The sequence below is a fragment of the Miniopterus natalensis genome, chromosome 2 (genome assembly GCF_054644295.1).
Source record: "Miniopterus natalensis isolate mMinNat1 chromosome 2, mMinNat1.hap1, whole genome shotgun sequence".
Taxonomy (NCBI): domain Eukaryota; kingdom Metazoa; phylum Chordata; class Mammalia; order Chiroptera; family Miniopteridae; genus Miniopterus; species Miniopterus natalensis.
The window spans coordinates 165,535,893-165,550,637 of record NC_142082.1 but is presented as its reverse complement, the minus strand read 5'-3'; the positions used below and the strand labels follow the sequence as shown (position 1 = coordinate 165,550,637).

General features: G+C 37.5%; 1 protein-coding gene across 2 annotated transcripts; it reads right to left on the bottom strand.

Annotated features, from left to right (window-relative positions):
- Positions 1-1,148: 1,148 nt before the first annotated feature.
- LOC107543064 (killer cell lectin-like receptor 2) lies at positions 1,149-14,353 on the bottom strand. Of its 2 annotated transcripts, XM_087814794.1 has the most exons (8): positions 14,206-14,353; positions 12,699-12,815; positions 11,373-11,462; positions 10,195-10,437; positions 8,393-8,535; positions 6,401-6,504; positions 3,134-3,300; positions 1,149-3,045 (listed from the first exon to the last, which is right to left on the bottom strand). In XM_087814794.1, the coding sequence occupies exons 2-7, from the start codon at positions 12,811-12,813 to the stop codon at positions 3,165-3,167; spliced, it is 831 nt and encodes a 276-aa protein (XP_087670920.1). In that variant the 5' UTR covers positions 12,814-12,815; positions 14,206-14,353; the 3' UTR covers positions 1,149-3,045; positions 3,134-3,164. The 2 variants fall into 2 exon arrangements, with proteins under 2 accessions (XP_087670920.1, XP_016075960.1); XM_016220474.2 differs by lacking the exon at positions 14,206-14,353 and having other exon boundaries at positions 12,699-13,571.
- Positions 14,354-14,745: the final 392 nt, after the last annotated feature.

Sequence of the window (14,745 nt, the reverse complement as noted above, 5' to 3'; positions counted from 1 at the left end):
GCGCCCCTCCGCAGCCAGGCCGCGGCGTCGCGCCCCCGCCTCATGTGAGCCACTGTCCGCTACCAGCAAAGAGGCCCTTGCCCTCCCCCCAGGAGAGACGCGGCAGGGTCGCAAAACTTGCTGCCACAAGATACATCTCTTTGGCCTAAGGGTTATTTTAAGCTGATTATTTTTAAGAAACAGAAAACTCAGGAAGTATTTCATTCTCCTCCCCCTTTACTAACTAAAAAAATTTAGATAGAGGGCCTGTTCCAGGAAGAGAGCTATTATTAGAATAACTACAAAGCATATGGGCTGGGTGTGGGGAGTCGGGGGGCTGGATGGAGGGGGGAAGCTTGGCAGGACCTGGAGATCCAAGTCCTCTCTGTGTCCCATTGTCTCTACATGACGGAGGTTATTTAACCAAACATTTGTTTTTCCAGAAAGTACAAGATGGTACATTTTCAGGCTGTCCAAGGCTTCACAAAAAAACAGCAGTTTTTACTCATGTAACAGATTTTTACCTGTGAATTGTTTCTCCACCACTTTGAAGTCCCAGACCACTACCCCCCTCACCTTAGCTCAGAATATCATATCAGCTTTGATTGCCTGACTGTATATTCTTATGGATCCCCTTTCATACATAATTAAATGTGGATTTTGCCCTAGCTGGTTTTGCTCAGTGGTTAGAGTGCTGGCCCATGGACTGAAGGGTCCTGGGTTTGATTCCGGCCAAGGGATGTACCTCGGTTGCAGGCTAAATCCCCACCTCCTGCACAAGCTCCATCCCCAGGCTTGCGCAGGAGGTAGCCAATCGACATGTCTCTCTCACATCGATGTTTCTCTCTCTCCCTTCCACTCTCTGAAAAACTATGAAAAAAATATCCTCAGGTGGGGATTAAAATAAAATAAATGTGGTTTTTATCCTGTTAATTTGTCTCATCTCAATTTAGTCTTAAAATCTAGAGGGGTAGGGTAATTAATTTTTTTCCTCTCCTACAACACAAAGCCCAATTAATCATTGTATCTGCCTCAAATATCAGGCCTCCAAATGATATGCAGTCCTGCCCATTAACTCTAGATCTGGCCCCTCCTAGTTTGGAAATCTACAAAGAATTTATTTTTAAACTAATGGGAGTAATAATTAAATTAACAAGATAACATCAATTTACCAAAAAAAATTTTATTTCCATAAACTAACAACAAATAATTTGAAAAAAGTTAAAAGCCACTTACAATAGTATCAACAATGTGAATTTAACAAAATATATATAAGACATATATCCTGAAATGCACCACATTGTTGGGAGAAATTAAAGACCTAACTAAATGGAAAGATAAATCATGTTCATGAATTCTAACACTCAATATTATTAAGATGTCAATTCTCCCAAATTAACCTACAGATTCAATGCAATCTCAATCGGGTATTTTTGAAGAGATTTTGAGAAAATAAAAGATTCTGGAATAGTCAATATACAGTGTAATTTTTTTTTTAAATCATCACGTTTTATTCTTTTTAATTGTTGTTACATGGCTGAAAGCAATAGGTATTATTCCTTTCAAGTACCAACAGGAAGCTTTGCCATTTTTTTCATTAAATTTATTGGAGTGACATTGGTAAATAAAAGTATATTTACTTTTCAGGTGTACGATTCTGTAACACATCAGGTATACAATTTATAACACATCATCTGTATGCTGCATTGTGTGCCCACTACCCCAAGTCAAATCTTTCCCCATCATATACTCGACCCCCTACTCCCTTTACTAGCCCCACCCTCCTTCCCCTCGGTAATCACCATCCTGTTGTCTGTGTCTATGAGTTTTTGTTTGTTTTTTGTCTTGGTTGTTCATTTGTTGCCTTCAGTTTTATATCCCACATAGGAGTGAAATCATACGGTTCGCTTTCTGACATTTTGTTTAGCATGATATTCTCAAGATCCACCTGTGTTGTTGCAAAGGGCAATGTTTCGTCTTTTCTCATGGCTGACTAGTGTTTCATTGTATCTGTACCACATGTTCTTTGTCCGGTCATCTACTGAGGGACATGATACTTCTGTTGTTTCCATATCTTGGGCGCTGTGAATGATGCTGCAATGAAAACAGAGGTACATATGACATTGCAAATAAATGTTTTCCATTTTGGGGGGTAGACGCCCATAAGAGGGGTTGCTGGGTCATATGGTAACTCTGACTTTTTGAGGAACCTCCATACTGTTTTCCACAGTGGCTGTGCCAGTTTACATTCCCACCAGCACTGAGTGAGGGCTCCCTTAGATCCACAACCTCTCCCACACTTGTTATGACCTGTCTTCTTAACAGCCATTCGGACAAGTGTGAGGTGGCATCTCACTGTAGTTCTGATTTGCATTTCCTTAATAGTTCGATCCCAGTCCCCAAGTTGGGACACGTGACAAAATTTAAATATGGAATGTGGAGAAAGCATAGTACTATATCAGTGCTAAATCTCCTGATTTTGATAACTGGGCTATGGTTATACCAGAGTAAGTCCTTGTTCTTGTAAAATATTTAGATAAAGGACATAATATTCCCAATTTATTATCAAACAGATCAGCAAGGGGAGAGAGAAAGAAGCCAATAAAGTGCAGATAGTAAAATATAAACAAATGGTCTATGGGTAAAGGTTATATGAGAGTTCCTTATACTATTGTTTCAACTACTCAGGAAGTTTGAAATTATAGCAAAATATATTTTTAAAGATGAGAAGTAAGCATCTAGATGAGTGGGGGGGGGAGGAAGATATCTTTTTGTTTTTAGTTCTTAATTGTGCTATCTCTCAAAGCCAGAGGTTATTGCAGTGACTTATCCTAAAAATAAGGAGAAGACCCAGGTATTTATGAGTTTTCTTATTGGTTCTGTGAGTAGTTCCAGGAAAGAGAAAGAGAACAATTCCGCAGGTCCACTGAAGAGAGGGGTAACTTCTCTCCAAAGGCAACTTTCTCTCCTCTGAGAAGACCCATGACGTCTGATCTCTCAAATTGTTGTCCGAAAGAGCATTTTCTTCCCTTCCAGCTCATCTCCGTTTCCACAATGGACCAAGCCCTGCAGTCAAAAACATCATTTTGTTAAGTAATCACATATTATTTAGTGTGTTTAGGAAACACACTAAAATAATAAAATTCCATTCTACCTTTTCCTCTTTGTGTATGGTAAAAGCATATTTATTTAAGAGCAGGGAAAATTCTCTTCTCACAGATACAATTGTAGGTTCCAAAGCAATCCACAGTTGTTATTCTCGTTGAGGCTAAAAATGCACATTTTCCTCTCCCAGAGGCCATATTCATTATTGTAGAGTGACTGGAAAACAGAAAACATGTATGGTCAACTGTTTAATTCTGGGGCTTACAATAACATAAATCATTTTTTAAGTCAGTTGCCTAAAGATCAGGAATATGCAAATGTAAGTCATAACTTCATCATAAAAAGATTGTCTTTGGCTCTTCACCCATCAAATAGAATCTCACTCAGTCTCTTGATTACACCCACAGTCTCCCATTTTACTCCACACTGGACATTTTGGGTCAGAAGGCAAAATTCCCTTTCAGTATTGCTAAGGGATTGTGATATAGCAAACATGCTTTCTTATGTTACTTTTTTTCCCAAAAAGTGAGAGATTAAAAAGAGGACTGAATTTCTATGATACAGATAACCAGGTCTCATGTGTATACACTCTACAGAGAAAAATGTAGAATTGAAATGTAGTCAGAAATGAGGTTGTTTAATCAATCTTTTCATTTGTTTCATTTCTGTTCCTTCCCAATCTCATAGCTAATTAGCTAAAAACAAGACAATACTTCAAAAAATATCTAAAAGCAGGGCTTCTATTTCAGAAACATGGTGGATTAGGTACCAGAAATCTTTCTACTAAAAACAATAAAAAACGCTGAATACATGCCCGGCTGGCGTGGCTCAGCAGTTGAGCATCAACTCATGTACCAGGAGGTCACTGGTTCGATTCCCTGTCAGGGCACGTGCCCGGGTTGCGGGCTCGATCCCCAGTCGGGGGCGTGCAGGAGGCAGCCGATCAATGTTTCTCTCCTAGATGTTTCTGTCTCTCCCTCTCCCTTCTCTCTCTCTCAAAAAAATAATAACAATAATAATAACGAAATGCTGAATACAAAAAATTTAAACCTCTCAAATAAATTTATGAACTGGCAGGCAAGAAGCAAATTCACACTCCGGTGAAGGGTTAAGTAAAGGATGGGAACCCGGAGGGGCGAGTGAAGAGCCGCAGCCAGTTTTCCCTTGACCGGTGTGGCATGTGGAACAAGGAATCCACCCTCCACCCTACAGAGAAGACAAGCTACACAGGGTCGAGGCGCCAGAGGGATCGATTTTCAGTGTAAACACCCGAGAACCGTCTTGAACCTTAGATTCAAGCAGAAGAGCAAAAGACTAAGCCTGCCTAAGAATTCAAAATCCTAAACCATCCCTCGGGTAATTTGCACCTGCTGTATTATTTAAGCATATTCAAATCTGCTGCAGGGAAAAGGGGAAAGAAACAAATAAGATAAATGAAACTAAACAGCTTAGGAGGCACAGGCAGAACACATAAGACATGTTAAACATGGATAAGTAAGTTAGTAACCAGGAGACATGTTAAGGTATAGATACAATAAGTAGAGCTCATGTGTGCTGAACATAGGAAAGGAAGAAAGAACCAACTAACACTAAATAGCATGCACGAAATATTCATGATGCACAGAGATACTCAACATCCATGAGGTCTTAAGTTCACCTTCCATTGGCGACGCTTATTCTAACCCTCTGCCCAAGAAACACAAAATCCGTGGCCGCTCATCGGGTTACCTGGAAAGCTGCTCCTGTGGCCAGGCTGACCACGCTCCTGCATCTCCCTGATTCAGAAAAGGTGTGTGCCGGCCGCAAGAACCTTCTGCCCGTTACTCAGATCTCAAATCAGGGTTAGAAACCACACCATCAGAAAAGGGTTTTGCAGCAGGTTGAGTCAGGCCATATGAAGACTGTATAGCCCAGGAATCAAGTGATCCTTTCATTTGCTTGCAACTTATCCTAAGTGTGACAACCTATCCCACCCCACTCAAGTGTGACAAGCTATCCCAAGTCTTTCCTCTAGCAGAGTGTAATGTGCTTTACATTGATTTCATTAACTCTGCAATCTGAGCCTCCTACTATGGCCCATGAGCCTTCTGCTCTGTGACCTCTGAGAGAGTTTGCCTGGAGTGTACTCATAGGCTATGTATATGTCAAGGTAACTTTCTGCATGACATCTTGTGTAGGTTTGCAGCTCAGAACTACGTGGCTTGCAGGGCCCAAATTTAAAATTAAAAGTGGCCCAGCCCAGCCTGGCCAGCATGGCTCAGCGATTGAGCATCGACCTACAATCCGGCAGATGGAGGTCAGATCCCCAGTAGGGGGCGTGCAGGAGGCAGCTAATCAATGACTCTCATCATTGATGTTTCTATCTCTCTCTCTCCCTCTCCCTTCTTCTCTGAAATCAATAAAAACATATTTGGGAGGGGGAAAAAAAAGTGGCCCAGATTCATAAGGCCCCAAGGCATCCAACAAAAGCAAATTCTTTCCTGAGGAAGTCACCTTTTCAGTTCTCAAATAATTTCCACAGCAGCTCAAAAAGAAAAAAAAAAAACAAAACACTGAACACTACACAGAAAATGGCATCATGAACAAAACCCAGCAGATACAATAGATTAGACCCACAAAACTTCAAATATTAGAATTATCTAATACCAAGTAAAATAAGTATGTTTATTATCATTAAAGAAACAAAAGACAGCTTGAAAAAATGGGTAACTAGCAAGAAGATTTGAAAACATATAACAGAATTCCTAGAAATAAAAATGTAATACTTATGATTTTTTTAAAAATCATTGAGCAGATTATATCTTAATGTAAACCCAAGAGTTTACAAAATACTACACTTCTAAGTAGGACTATAGTGAAGTTGTGTGTGTGCGTGTGTGTGTACTCGCATAAATTTATATTTATAAATAATATATAAACATATATATGTAAAGTAATAAAGAAGTGTCAAATGAATTTTGGGGATACTCAAAATACTCATTTGTGGTTATGGGAGGGATCACTATGGCTAAATCAGGATGATCCAATCACTTCATATCACTTTAAGATTTTTTAAAATTCTGTGCACCTCATAACACACATTCTTTTGAGCATGTGTTTAGCATCATAATTTTATTATTAATAACCCTATATGATACTTCTCTTCCTTTTTAACTATACTTCTTAAAACACTTTCTTAATCATTCTACTTATTCTTACCAATAACTTCTACTTGAAAATGAGTTCAGCCGTGTGAAATTAGAGAAAATTCTTTTCAGACACAGTACTTCCAACCCCAACATCAATGTTGGAGTTTGAATGCATTCCAGAGACTTACATTCCAGATGTGCCCTTGTCAATCCATTCCCATTTATAGTTCTCTTCATTATATGATAATCCAATCCAGTAGTTATTTTGGTATGCCTGGGACTGAAGGAAGGCCTATCAAGGAATCAAAACATATCATGTGACTAAATTTCCATCTGCTAGATGAAAATAGGAAAATTGGCTAGTCCTCTGCTGCTCCCCAAGTCATCCTGCATACCTCTTCCCAGAAAGACCTTTCCACCCCCAATCCCTGTATTTTCATTTTCCAACACAACTTTCTCCTAGTAAATTATTTATGTCAAAAATGGCTGAGTGTCAAAGATTATTTAAAACGTAGTAAAAGCCCTAGCAGATTTTGCTCAGTGGTTAGAGCGCTGGCCGGCGGACTGAAGGGTTCCGAGTTTGGTTCTGGCCAAGGGCACGAACCTCGGTTGCAGGCTCCATCCCGGCCCTGGTTGGGGTGCGTGCGGGAGGCAACCTATCAATGTGTCTCTCACATCAGTGTCTCTCTCTCTCTCCCTTCCACTCTCTCTGAAAAGCAATGGGAAAAATAACCTCAGGTGAGGATTTAAAAAAAAAAAAAAAGGAAAAATATTAAAATTTAAATATCTAACAGTAAGAAATTTGTTAACATATTAATAATTTATGATACTTCATGAACTGATTCAAAATCATGCTCCGAAAAAATAAGGGTATAGAAAAATAATTATGACATGTTCTTAAATCAAAGAAGAAATCTTCAAAACCAATATATTAAACTAACAAGCCTATGTGGGGAGGTGTGCATGAAAGCCTTCAGCCTCACAAGAAGGAGCTTTGCTATAGTTTAGTATTTGGAAGGGGTAAAGGAAAAAGGAGAATTTAGAAATATTTACTAGTCCAAAAATGTACTATATCAAAGTGATATATTACATAATGTCTGATTAAATGACTGAGTATGTTTTTGAAATATAGGTTTAAATTTAACTGGATTTTACTGCATCAAACACAGAAAATATTTTGATTTGACAACATAAAATTCTTGTGTATTATTAAAACATTTATTAGATTTCTATATAAATGTTGTGTTGTTTTTCTAAATGATAAATAGCTGTTGCAAACATTTCTCTGTAAAAACACATTGTGTGTATGTGGATAGTTTTTATTAGTAATAAATCAAAAAGATAATTTTGATATCGTATCACTGTATGTTATCCTTTCACAATTCTTTTTGAAAGATATACATCTTGATATAATATATAACAATATTGACCAAGTAAATGTTACCTGCAGATGCTATGAAAATCACTATGAGGCTAATTCGTAAAATTGTCATCTGTCCCTCATCATTATCTCCATTACATAGATGGGGAAACTGAGGGCAAGAGAGGTTAAGTATTGTACCAGAGGTTACCAACCAGTAAGTGCCAGGGCTGGAATTGACCACAAGCAATCTGGTTCCTGGATTCCTTGTAGTAACTACTAGATCATGTTACTCCAGGATTTTAGTTGCCACTTTATTGAGAGAAATAACTGCTGGGTCCAGCCTGTATTTACCAAACAATTAAATACTTTATTAAAGGAGAGGCATATTTCTCTGTGAGTAGTTTTCCTTTCTTTTTTTAAAATTTCTCTTTATTATTGAAAGAATTACAGATGTCCCCCTTTTCCCCCCATTGACCCCTTGGACTGGGGGGGGGGGGGGGGAGTGATTTTCTTGAAAGAAAGATGATTGCAAAGACCCAAACTGCATCCTCAAAGAGGTTTCCATTTTGGACATAATAATGCTCATGGCAGATAATATGTATTGAATATTTAGTAAGTAGTAAGATCATGTTCTATTAGTAGGCAGAGTCTCCTGGGAGACTCTTAACTGTACAGTGTTTGCTCCCTCAACAGACACAACACAAAGAATAGCTGAAGGTCCCTTTCTCTAGGCCCCTCCCCCATCCTCAATATCTTGGGTCTGAGGGTGTGAGACAGAGTCCAAGAGAATAAAAGTGAATATAATCATCCATGATACCAGTTCCTCTTCATCATCTATTTTCAAAAGAGATGATGTATAATTTTGACAAGTCTGTTTGCATCCCTTCCAGTTTTTCTTTTCGATGGTAAATAAGTAACAATTTACTCCACAACAGGACCAGTCTTCTTCACTGAGTTTGCCTACAACATATAAGGTAAAATGTTAAACTTCTTGTTATCTGGCATTCTGTTCAGCAGAGCAATATATTTACCAGCCATCCATAACTAAATAAAATCTTAATAGCTCTCAAGAATGATGATATGAGGTTCATCAAGATTCTGGAATGCCAAGAGCTATCTGCACTCCCAAGTTCAATGCAGCATTATGCACCGTAGCCAAGATACGGATACAGCCCAAGTGTCTGTTAACAGATGAACGGATTAAAACAAAAAAAATGTGGTCTATACATATTTGAAGTATGATTCAGCCTTAAAAAGAAGGAAATCCTGCCATATGTAACAACATGAATGAACCTTGAGGGTATTATGCTAAATAAAATAAGCCAGACACAGGACAAATACTACATGATTCCATTGCATGAGGTATTTTAAATAGTGCAGCTCAGAGAAACAGAAAGTAGCGTGGTGGTTACGGGGCGAGTAGGAGGGATAAAGGGCAGTTGCTCAGTGGGTGTGAAGTTTCAGTTATGCAAGATGAATAAGTTCTGGACATCTGCTGTACAACATGGTTTTTATAGTTGACAGTATTGCATTGTGCACTTAAAAACTTGATAAGAGGATAGATTGCATGTTAAGTATTCTTACCACAAAAAGAAAAAAGGGACGTGAAGAAACTTTTGGAGATATTACCCTAATTGTGGATGGTTTTACAAGTGTCTGTATATGTCCAAACTCATCAAATTGTATACATGAAGTATGTACAGTTTTAAAAATATTATTAATACCTCAATAAGCTGCTTAAAGAATAATAAAATTCAAAAACATTTCTGGAATGACTTCTAAATAAAATAAACATTATTTGGATTTTTTCTCTTATATATTTTACAATACCAAATTAATGCTTTAATAATAGAGATGATAATTTCCACTGATCACCATGCCTAAATGAGGTTAAATATGCAAAAACTCCTTGTAAACTCTAAACCCTAAACAAATATGTATTAATTGTTGATAACCAGGTCAATTCACTCCATTGTTATGCATGATAAGAAAATGTATTGTATGAAACTAATATTTTAATCTCTTGCAATTTTTTTATAGGTATCACCACACAGAGTTGCACAAACATCAACACTATCACAAATCTTGCAGCTGCATTGGAGGGAGTACATATTGATCACAAACAGGCCAAAAATCTAAAGTCAAGGCAGAATGGAAAGACAGACAGGCAGATACACACACACAATTATGTTTACAACAGCATCCAAATAAAAGGCCTTGTGCCCATTGCAGCCTAAGTCTATTTTTATTGGTAGCATCCATATTTAACGTCAGCAACAAAGTAGAAGTGACTAATTTGACCACAGGTCCAATATGATCTGAATTTTCAGGGGAGCTAACATACTATTTCACTTTCTGGGAACAATAGGCATGCAAGCACTGCCATTGAATTTTGGGAAATACATGGGTCTACTAATCCAAACATGGTTTCTAGGGTCTCAATTCCACACTTAAAATAAGCAACCCCAATAGCCATATTCTTTCTAAGAAGCACAAATTTAAAATTTCCAGTAGACCTAGATAACTAGCATATGTCAGAAGCCTGCCATTAGCTTTGAAGCTCCTGCAGAAGAAACAATGAAAAATCATACAGTCTCTCACTGAAGATTTCCTTCATACCTGTATTTTGCAAGGATTTTGGAAAGGTTTTCTTCTTTCTATGACATATTTTATTTTCTCTTAAGAGTGAGACTAGTTTACTTTTCCCCTGAAGGTTTTTATTTTCTAGACTATCAGATGCCAAAGTCATATTTTTCAAAAGTTGCTTTGTTAAGTAGTTTTCATTTTGCATATTGTGGTACTTTTCTCTGAGATCTTGTAGAATTTCATCCTGCTGATGTTTTTCTTGAACATACTGAAAAACTGAAATTAATAGAATAGATATAATACAAAACTGTACCCATAATGCATAAATGTTGAAATTAAAGAGAGAAAAATCTCATTTTGACAATCAACCCATTTCATTACTTTAATTAGCAATTTGACATTTAGGAAGTTGCACCTCAGTAAATTGACCATTACACCTCAGGAAATTGACCATAAAAACGGAAACTTCAATCTTCTCACTATCAGCAACTTAAGAGCAGACTAAATAAAATAAGAGATCTGAATGAGATTATGATGGCAACACCTTACCATTCAGTTTTACTTCATTTTAATAGTTAGCACATTATTTCAAAATAGGTGCCAAAGTAAACATCGGTCAGGCAACATTTAGCAACATATCTGAGTGTGAAAACCTGTGCTAAGAAACATAAATAGCACCATTATTATTCAGTAGCATATCCACAAGAGAAAGGAGGGAGACCCAAATATGTCATTTTATCTGAGAGTAATATATTAGTGATTTTCTCTAAAGATATCAAGGAATTCAAATGAAACATAAAAGTTTGATGAATTCAAGATTCTAGCATCCATGTATGGGATCTCTCTTTTTAGCAAATCATTTTATCATTGTATTCTTAGAAAAATAAGAGAAAGCCACAATTTCTTCTGAACAGTTGTTTCTCAAAGAATGTTTATCTAAGATCCACAATGATCTAAACTCAGGACACAGAATATTACCAAGTCCTGTATCAAAAGGAACATTACCGTGCATGGGGAAGAATGAGGGTCGCTGGAACAGGCCAGCGGAGCGGCAAGAGCACTGTGATGTGTCTGGGGCAAAGCAAGCGGGCAAGAGGCACCTGAAACATCCCCTTATCACGGTCAGGGAACAACGGACGGAGCAGGTAATACCTGCAAAATCGGACACTAGTGCCACGCCTCTCACTCAAAGGGTGACTTCAATTACTTACTCATTGTCCCCAGCGCTATGACTGTCATCATTAGAAGTAGACAGAGGATCCCAAGAGCCACTGCAACGAGACGCCAGGGTACTGAAAACCCTTTAAAAAAGAAAAGGCAATAATCAGCAGGGGTAGAGCTCGGCCCACTGCTAACCTTCACTGGGCCACCATTTGAAACAAAGGGGCAAATGTTCTCTAAAAATGTTACGAAATGATATCATCCAAGTTGATCTAAATTTGGAATCTAGCACGTAGTTACAGTTTTAAGGTTTCTGACTGACACACGCCATGGTAGAAATCCTACGCACAAGAACAGCTCTAGGATTTCAGAAGTGCGTCCCTTTCCAAGGCACAGAGGACGGGAAGTCCGTCCTGGCCTGCGCACTCCCGGCTGTGGCCACAGCTAACCGAGGAGGAAGGGAAAGGCGGCCAACATTCTGGAGAAACTGGTAGCCAAGGGTGGAGGTTCTGAAGCTGCAAATGCGGCTGCGGTTCATCTTCAAGGTATTTCTAGAAATCAGCTTTCCTTTCTTTCTCATCAATTCTGTTTTTCACTAGACGATGCTGTTTGTCTTCCTACGTTCGTGTCCTCAGTATCTGAAAGCTGTATCTCTTATCATCACTATATTAAAGCAGTAAAAGTTATTCTCAATTTAGAATTTGTGACAATATTTGAAAGGAGAGAGAGAGAACAGAAAAATTAGAATGCTCCTTTACTTGAACATACTTGCAGCTTCATTGCCATCAAAGTTCAGTAAATATTTAAGACATCTAAAGTATCTTTTGTCTGAATAAAATCATGTTTTTCATCTCTTAACCATTCTCTTATACTTTTATTTGTCTAGGAAATGTGATGTTTTCTTGAGATGCTATGCTCTTTTTTTTTTTTACCCTCACCTGAAGATGTGTTTGTTAACTGATTTGAGAGAGAAAGAGAAGGAGAGAGAGAGAGAGAAACACTGATGTGAGAAACATCGATCAGTTGTCTCCCGTAACACCCTGACCCGGAATGAAGCCTGCAACCCGGGTGTACGGGACACACTCCAACCAACTGAGCCACCCGGCCAGGGCTATTCTTTACTTTTAAAGGCCTCAAAAATTCCTCTGAACAAATTTGAAAGAAAACATTCTATTAGTCCCTCAAATTTAAAAGAATTCATTAAGTTTTCCACTCTCACACACATAAAAAGAAAAGACTTGTTCTACTACTACAATCCTTATGGTTTTGTATTACCATCTGAGATCCTGAAGTATGGATAGAAACTTTTGTTTTCAAACTTTGAGAGTTTGACAAGCCATAAGAGACAGTTAAATCCAGATGCTTAAAACAAATACCTTTGTCACCACTTTTCCCAGGCCTTTGAGTACCACCAGGCCTTAACATATTTTGTGACTCTGAAGAAGACTGAAGAAATGTCGGGGTTAAATAAATTACATCCTGATTGCTCATCTCTAGAGTACAAAGAGAAAAATGTTTTGTATTAAAACCTTGCATCAGGATGATTTCTATCTAATGAAAATTTTAAATGTCAGTGTGTAGAAACATACCAGAAACAAGAGATATGCATGTATGTCTGCCTGTAATATGAATGCGTGTTCACGAACTACTTGGAATGTCTAAAGCACATAGACTGAGACTGAATTATATAAGACAATTATATAAGATTACACCCATGATTATTAAAAAATATGAAAAGAATTTTTAAAATATTCACCATTAGAGTGAATAAGCTGGGTCCTACTCACCTCGCTAATCTAACTCAAAATGTTCAACATATATGTACAAATGTTAGGCAAAATTGGTACCATCCCAAATGACTGAAACACCTTTAAAATTATCTATTCAAAACACAAAAATTCTGCAGTTTTGAAATTCTGAAAAATATAAATATCTTAACTATAAAAAACAATATTCACATTCAATTTTATATATAAATATTAAAAAGTTCATGTATTCTTTTCAATTATAACATAACTTGACCAGAATGTTTCCCAAAGTGTATCCCCTATCCCATCAGCAAAAGAATTACTTGAGAGCTAAGATTACAGATTGGTTAACATTCCAGATATCCAGTGCCCCATGCAAGATGTACTGAATAAAAATTTCAGGTTGGAGCCAACACCTGCATTTTTCATCTCAAAGAACTACATGCACATTAAAATTTTAGAAATAACCTTCCTGTGTATGATGTTGTCAGAGAAGTTTATGTTAAAGTAAAATTTTTTAAAAGGCAATCATTAGGTAATATCTATAAAGAATTCAATTTATTAATATATATCAATATAAAAAAGAAATTGTTACATAATAAATATTTAAATTGTACCTTGCTTCTTACATTAATCAATATGAAAAGATGATATACAAGAAACAGAGAGGACAGAAAACAAATCGCACATGTTACTCTGTCCTTTTAAAATCTTATTTTAATTTACAAAATTTTCTAAAATTCACTATTCACATTTTCTCCAATATCCTAAGGAAAAGGAGTCTTCAAGATGGATAAAATAACACGTAAATCCTTACGTCCAAATTAAAAGTAATCAACTCCTCAAATCCCTCTTCTTTATCTGATAACACTAAACACAAATCATAGCACATTAGAAAAAGAAAACCACCTTCCTGTGAGCGCTGAACTGGTTTGCACATTCCCTCCAGAGCTCGGGGAGCTCTCATGCCGTCAGTCAGGAACGCTTTCCCACCAGGCCCAGGCTTTTGCCTGGCCATCTGGAATTAATAAAATACCATACCCCTAAAGTCCTTTCTTCCTAGAATGTTTTTCTTTCTAAGGAGAACTAATAAGCACTCAGGTACAAAGGCTGAGGGAGAAACAGCGAATGTTACCTGCGTCTGCGGGTGCAGTGACGCGGGTGGAGAACGCGCCGGGGAAAACGAGGAGGCGCAGAAATGCACTGTCTCTGAAGAGCACCCCAGCTTCAGTCACCCGCCCCTCCTCTTGACCAAAGTGATGAGAGGAAACTGCATGATGAAAGCTGATGCTGATGGGAAGGAAAGATGGTCATGAGCTATATGTTCCTTCATCTCAGCTAACCAGCTACTTGGAACTCTGCAAAACTGCGTTTAAAGTCAACACTCCAGGACTAAAGGAACACAGCTTTCAGGAAAACAAGAACTAATATCTTTAGCAAAAGCTAGCCTACTTAAAAGAAACTACTAGTAAAAACAAATGATTAAAATGTAAATGTATAAATATGTATATATACTATATGTAAGAAGTATCATGACTAAGTTCTTTAGCTCTTAATAGCCCATCTGACAGAAACTTTCCCTTGTATGCTACTGTTTGGAAAATAAAAGATTATTTCTTTTTTTCATTATGTTTTTTGCAGATAAATGCACTTAGAAATTATTTTTAAAACATCC